This window comes from Eptatretus burgeri, chromosome 9, assembly GCF_056783735.1.
Source record: "Eptatretus burgeri isolate ZD-2024b chromosome 9, Ebu_testis_v1, whole genome shotgun sequence".
Lineage (NCBI taxonomy): Eukaryota > Metazoa > Chordata > Myxini > Myxiniformes > Myxinidae > Eptatretus > Eptatretus burgeri.
In genome coordinates this window covers 11623038-11630386 of record NC_140969.1, presented here as the reverse complement: position 1 = coordinate 11630386, position 7349 = coordinate 11623038, and the positions used below count along the sequence as shown (strand labels likewise).

The 7349-nt window shown below is 46.6% G+C and overlaps 1 protein-coding gene across 2 annotated transcripts; it reads right to left on the bottom strand.

Moving 5' to 3' along the window:
- Positions 1-949: 949 nt before the first annotated feature.
- Positions 950-6840, bottom strand: TMEM229A (transmembrane protein 229A). 2 transcript variants are annotated; one of them, XM_085894082.1, is made up of 2 exons: positions 6212-6840; positions 950-3890 (listed from the first exon to the last, which is right to left on the bottom strand). In XM_085894082.1, the coding sequence occupies exon 2, from the start codon at positions 3855-3857 to the stop codon at positions 2757-2759; it is 1101 nt and encodes a 366-aa protein (XP_085750208.1). In that variant the 5' UTR covers positions 3858-3890; positions 6212-6840; the 3' UTR covers positions 950-2756. The 2 variants fall into 2 exon arrangements, with proteins under 2 accessions (XP_085750208.1, XP_085750209.1); XM_085894083.1 differs by lacking the exon at positions 6212-6840 and adding an exon at positions 5895-6201.
- Positions 6841-7349: the final 509 nt, after the last annotated feature.

Here is a 7349-nt window from a genome sequence, read left to right as displayed (position 1 = left end):
GATGAACAGCATGCGCAGGTTTAAATCTCAATGTGCAAGTGATGACCTGCTCGAGCTGTCCACAAAGCAGAGTCCATTTAACTAACCATGTGCAGTGGCTTATAAATTTATTATTATTATTAAAAACTGATACAACAACAATTAGAATGCATAATATTTAAGCAGGATTGTGTAGAGGTAAGCACACTCGCCTCCAAGCTGTCCAGTCTGGGTTCGAATCCCAACCCAGCTATAAACTGTCATCCCGGTGTTTCACAGGCAGGGTGATCAATCAACGTGTGTGCGCCGTCCCTCGGATGGACGTTACACTGGATGTTCAGTCTGCCAGCATTAGTTGGCAGACGTTAAAGATCACACGGTGTCCTTCACAAAGCAAAGGCAAGCTATTGCCGGCATCCTGAACAAATTGTAAATTCCTGCCCTGACTTCCTGAGTCGGACTGGTGATCCAACCAGTATTGTAGCCTAGTTACTGCTTCGGAAGCAACAACGCTCTCCAAAGGGCATCATGTTACATGATGATTGTGAATATTTAAGTTGAAGGTGGTTTTCATTGATGATATCTAATGGCCTTTTATCCAAACAATGATTGAATATTTGTTCGTGTCATGTTTCAGGCTCTGCCATGGACCATTATCCCATAGTGTAAAGTGATGGTGGTGACAGAGCCCCAACTCAGTGGTTGGACTTTTCACGGCTAGAGTGGTGGCCGCAACCGCCTTCTCACTCTACCAAAGACAACATGGGATCTTTAACGTGCAACACTAATCGATGCCGTCCTGGCAGATTGGTGTCGAGCGTTTGACGTCTTCGAAACACCATCCTGACATTTTGGTCTAGCCAGGAATCGCACCGACAGACCACATGGCTCAAAAGTAAGCGTACTGCACCTGCACCATCCTGTTGGGCTGGTCAAGCATTTTCTTCGAGACATGTGGCAACCACACTGCAAAGGTACATTTTCAATAGCACATCGTAGTTGACACGAGTCAACATTCTGAGCTGGTCGTTAAAACTGTAACATATTAACAATCATTCTGGCATATACATTCAATCATTGATTTCTTCTTTTTCTTTCTGCACAGCTCTTATCATCGTTTGTTTGAAGATAATGGACACTTTAAAATGTGCAAGGTACCACCAAGTTCACATGAACATTCTGATTGGATCTCTCAGCATGCAAGACTCGTTCATGAAGCCGGGGGTGGGGGGGGGGGGTACAAACGGAGAGGTTACAGACAAGGATGAGTCGAAACAAGGCAGAGTGTTCAACCCGATGTACACTCAAGGATTATAGGATTGGACCAGCGTACTGCTACATATACACCTCCTCTCTCCAATAACATTGTCGTTCGTGATATACATTATTACGTAGTTCCAGTGATAATGCTTGTGAAACAAACAACTACGGTGTGCATGATGCGCTGCGGAAGTGTTTTTTAATTTTTTCCCTTTTACTAAAATCGACCTTTTGTAAAACACGATTGTATGTTACTATGGCAACTAAATCACAGTTGGTTTGTTTTTTTTTTGTACATAATGAGGAATGAGCATCATAATGGGTACAAAAGATTGGCATAGAGGTTGAAAACACTTCTTGCAATCCCAGCAGAATGATGTCGTGAGTAAATTAGATTTGATGACTACCTGTGCCACCAGTTGTTTTGTAAAATTTTCTTTTTAAACATACCGACTTTACAGCCTCCAGCCCTCATTATGAGCCTGCTTTTGATTCACTGCAGGATGAAGGCCTCGTTCAACTCTTGGTGGAGACAAGGTTTTGGAACAACTCTCTGTGTTTGTCAAGTCAAAATTGGTGGGAGAGTGAAGGTAGCATTGCAGAATTTGTTCAGGGCACCGGCAATAACTCACCGACCACTCGCGAAAGACATCTTGGGGTCTTCAACGTCCATCTGAGGAACGGCATGCACATTGATGTGTTGCCCTGTGAAAAAACACCATGGTGACAGTTTATAGCTGGGTCGGGATTCAAACAAAAGACCTGTCGAGCTCAGAGGCCAGTGTGCGTACCTGTAGACGATGCTGCCGGCAGGATGGCCTCGCGGTAAGCACACTCGCCTCAAAGCTGTCTATCCTGGGTTCAAATCCTGACCCAGCTATAAAAACTGTCATCATGGTGTTTTTCACAGGCAGGGTGATTAATCAATGTGTGTGCCATCCCTCGGATGAACGTTAAACTGGACGTGCTGTCTGCCAGCATTGGTTGGTGGATATTGAAGATCCCATGGTGTCTTTCATGAACAGTTGGCGAGCTGTCGCCGGTACCCTGAACGAGGTACAAGTTCCTGCCCTAACCAGCAGAGGGCGTTGCATCAGCGGCATAGCCGCTGTGCTAAGCTCAGCCAATGATACTACCCCACAGCCTTGTGCTGTTTACCGAAAAAGAATGTACTGCCAGCACCCACTCTCCCCTGAGATATCATTAAGCCCATCAAAGACAGATTCCTGCTCATTCATATGTGCACCTGTGAAAGTATATAATACAAGGTTGGATTTCAAGTACAAATTGGCATGTCGATCAGTCATACTTCGACAGGAACTTGTATATGGTATAATAATATATAATTTAAGGAATTGAATGTGATGTGTGCGGAGATATCAAATAAGATCACACAATACCTTAGCAACACTATCCACACGAAAGAGATATCTTAATTGTTCTGCCAATATGCAAAATCCCTTCGTCTACAGGAGAAAGGTGATGGGATGGAAGGAGGCGATGAAATGGATGTAATTTTAATATACCATGGCAGCCTCCTCGGTGTATCTCAATCTCAGCAGGACATTGGAAAGCACGTCTTGATAAATGCTGAGCACGAGCCATCCTGGGAAATACATGAGCGTGATCAGTCCCTGGAAGTTGAGAGGGTAGTGCGAGTAATCCCAGGAGCAAGCTCCGAAGGATCGCAGCACTAGACCGCAGGACAACTCCCAAAGGTACACGCAAGCGATGTACACGGGCAGGCGGCGCTGGACACTCCATCCACGTTGCGCGGCCAGCTCGACGTACAGTCGTTCGATCACCAGGCTACACGAGCCGTACATGGCGAAAGACCACAAGGACGTGTGTCCAGCCAGGGTCCACTCGCCCTTCTCAAAGAGATTGAAAAAGGCCGTGAAAAAGACTTCGTCCAGCAGGCCATGGGCCCCGAAGAAGAGAAGGTGCAGGTGTTGAGGCACGGAGCGCCAAGCATGTCTGAGTGCCGACCTTCGGGGTTCGCATCCAGGGGCGTCCCGTATGAGCCGGAGCCGCAGAAATCGATCGAGGAAGATGAAGGAGTGGAAAATGGCCAGAGCGAGACACAGAGGGATGGACGGACCGGATGGCTCGGAGAGTCGTTCAACACCATGGGCCGACCGACCTGGAGGAAGCTTGCACAGGGACACACGGCTCACCGAGAAGACGAGCGCGAACAGGACAAACTTGCTCCAAAATGGACTCCCGGGGAAAAGCCGCCGTTGCAACACGTAGGTCTTCTCGAGGGTGAAGCCGATGAATGCATGGCAAAGTGTCAAATATGGTGACGAAAAGCCCAGGAGGCGCCGATCTCCCGTACGTCGAAAGCGCTCTGCGGCCGAGAGCAACACGTCGATGGTGGTCCCTTGCATGGCATACCAATACAGGCGGTGTCTCAGCGGGAGCGCGGCGAGCTCGCTGTGTGTGCTCTCAGTAAAGCGAGACCCTGCGGTGTTGTCATCTTTGGTCTGCGTTCTGTGCAGGTTCTCACATGGGACAGCCTTGATGTCTGACAAGCGATGGCGTTGGCGCAACCCCTCGGTAGACCACCGTCCGTTCACCTTGAATGGCCCGTCTGCAGCCTCGGCTAGCCTCACCATGATGCCAGGATGTTGTGGGCTGTGGACGACGCTCTGTCACAAACATGTGCACCGATTGACACACACACACACACACACACACACACACACACACACAATAAACAGGCATATATTCTATGTAATATTTTGAAAGTACATATCATTCTTATTACATTGGTCCACACAGCATAATCCAGTCCACAGGTAGCACATCTACTCTCGAGTCCTCGTGTCTCGGGTTAGATTACAGACGCGACTTTAAACCGCAGCATTTATGCTTCAGATGCAGGGTGTTGCATCACAAAGTGTGCCATCTTCTCAGGTGCACGTTAAGCTGGCTATTCTGACTGCCAGCATTACTTGTTGGATGTTAAATATCCGATGGTGTGCTTTGTGAAGAGTAGAGCAGTCATCACCAGCACCCTGGGAAATTACAAACAAGAAAAAGAGCAATCAATGATTGCAGACCCTCGCCAGGACTTCTTTTGAGTGGTGGATTTTTTTTTTAATCGGTTTTACGGTATATTCAATATGGCTGCACACCATGTGAGCTATGACATCATATGTGTAAATCTTCTCATGGACAGGTGGTCATACATGTAAAGTTTCGCCTTGATCTGTTCAGCCACTTCAAAGAAGAAGTTTTTTGAAGGTGTTTTTTTATCAGAACAATGTAGCTGCCGAATCACGCGACTGATGACGTCATCATTAAAAAATATTTTTTTCCCCTGTGGACCATTTTATCACTCTGACCCTCAAACGTTTTCACTCTTTAAATGTAGCGCTCCACATATGCAATTATGACGTCATAAGGAAGGCACTTACGACGTCATCCAAACATCACACTTATTCCCCATGAATATTTGCAATGTGCCAAGTTTCAATTTTTTTCCTTGGTGTGGTTTCAGAGATAGAGGTCCCAATTTTTTTCTGTTTTCCCTTTATGGCTGCCGCACCACGTGACTAATGACGTCATAATTATGATTAAAACATTTTACCCGAGTCGGCGCACCTATGGTGAAAATTTTGTCTCAATCCGACAAGTGGTTGTGGAGAAAAACACGAAAGTTCTGTGCAGACATAGACAGACAGACAGACAGACAAACGGACCCAAATGCAATATCCTCTCCTTCGGCGAGGGTCATTACTGTTGTGGAACTTCAGGCCTGGCCAACCACTTCGTGAAAGACTATGACCAAATATATGTGTGTGTGTGTGTGTGTGTGTGTGTGTGTGTGTGTGTGTGTGTGTGTGTGTGTGTGTGTGTGTGTGTGTGTGTGTATATGTGTGTCTATGTGTATGTGTTTGTGTTTGTGTGTCTGTGTGTGTGTTTGTGTGTGTGTGTCTATGTGTATGTATGTGTGTCTGTGTATCTGTCTATGTGTGTGTGTGTGTGTGTGTGTATGTCTGTGTGTGTATGTCTGTGTCAATGTGTGTGTGTGTGTATATGTCTGTGTCAATGTGTGTGTGTGTGTGTGTGTGTATGTCTGTGTCAATGTGTGTATGTGTGTGTGTGTGTGTGTGTGTGTCTATGTGTATGTATGTGTGTGTCTCTGTGTATGTGTATGTATGTGTGTGTCTCTGTGTATGTGTATGTATGTGTGTCTCTGTGTATGTGTATGTATGTGTGTGTCTCTGTGTATGTGTGTGTGTGTGTGTCTGTGTGTGTGTGTGTGTATGTCTGTATGTCTGTGTGTGTGTGTGTGTGTGTATGTATGTGTGTATATGTATGTTGTGTGTGTGTGTGTGTGTGTGTGTGTGTGTGTATGTCTGTCTATGTCTATGTCTATGTGTATGTGTATGTCTAAGTGTATGTGTATGTGTGTGTCTCTGTGTATGTGTATGTATCTGTGTGTGTGTATGTATGTGTGTATCTATGTCTATGTCTATGTCTATGTCTGTGTGTGTGTGTCTGTCTGTGTCTGTGTCTGTGTCTATGTCTGTGTGTCTGTGTGTATGTTTGTGTGTGTGTGTGTGTGTGTGTGTGTGTGTGTGTGTGTGTGTGTGTGTGTGTGTGGTGTGTGTGTGTGTGTGTGTTTGTGTGTGTGTTCGCTTTACTCCGAGAGGACGTTGAACCAAACAATGGGTAAAGGCGGCGATGAACCCGCTTGGCTGCTTCCCGTCGTGCGCTGCATCACAACCAACACCTTCCAAGGCGGGAACCCTCGCGTCCACCGACTCGTCAATCAGCAACGGATCGAGTCACCCGTGCAGCACAACGAAGCGTACGTGCATCATGTCCACAAGGTGTGTCGCTCGATCACGAGTGTTCAGTGTCCTTCCCGGAGCCAATTCTCCGGTTTGTGTGTTGCACGGATTTCATCCATTGCGACGCACCGAACGTGTCTGCACCGAAACCGCGTGACGTCACTCACCCGCTAAATTCTCGACCGCGTTCACCGTCCGTTGGCGCTCGGTATCTCGAGTCGGGACGCCGTCGTCGCCACGAGATGGGCTCGTGAATCCTGCGACGATCGTGGAAACCCGTTGACGATTCGATGACGATCAAAGCGTCCACCCGTTGGTCGGTGACTCAGTCAATAAAGCGCTCCTTTCACTCCGGCTTCCCCTTCCGAGGTTGTGCTCAATGGCATGACGTCACGCGGTTGCTCCGACGACGCGTGCCTCTCGCACTTGGAGGTTTCGTTCCAACAACCATCACCGTATTGCGAACCTGCATGTTTTTTACAGCCGCCGCACCCGTGCACGAACCTGCGCACACCTGCCCTATATTTCATTCTCTGTTTCGTTTTTACCTGTTGCAGCTTAATTCGTTCAGAAACGATGAAAGCAATTTCCCCGCGATGGAGAAAATGGACGGTTTACGACGTCGACAAGCGTTATCCCTGCGCCGTGATGCACCGCGAGGAGGAATTCGACGAAGAAGAAAAGGGAGAGGAAGAAGATCGTGGAAAAGGGAATGTATCACGGGACTGAAGAAGAGGATGTCGTATAATAATTAATATACGAAGAGGAATAAGTGGACGAAAAAAGGCGAAGAGGAAGAAGACTTGCCGACGAAGATCATGAGGAAAATAAGGAAGAAGGAGTCAAGAAGGAGAAAGGGGAAAAGAAGAAGAAGAATTTGTTTTCCTGCTGAGGTAAAAACGGTGCACGGGGTTCTGGCTCCTCCAGCTGAGTTCGACTTTGTCGATTGTTCATGAATAATATTTAATTATATCGACGAAGATCATGAGGAAAATAAGGAAGAAGAGGAGTCAAGAAGGAGAAAGGGAAAAAGAAGAAGAAGAATTTGTTTTCCTGCTGAGGTAAAAACGGTGCACGGGGTTCTGGCTCCTCCAGCTGAGTTCGACTTTGTCGATTGTTCATGAATATTATTTAATTATATCGACGGAGATTCTGATATAATATGTAAAAGTGGAAAAGATTTTAAGGGTAATTGATGAAAATTGTTCATTTGTGAACTGAGTAAGTGAAAAGTGCAAATTCTCAATGTAATCCTTCAACGTCTCTTTCTTCTTGGCCTTGTTGATTAACATCCGCCGATAATTA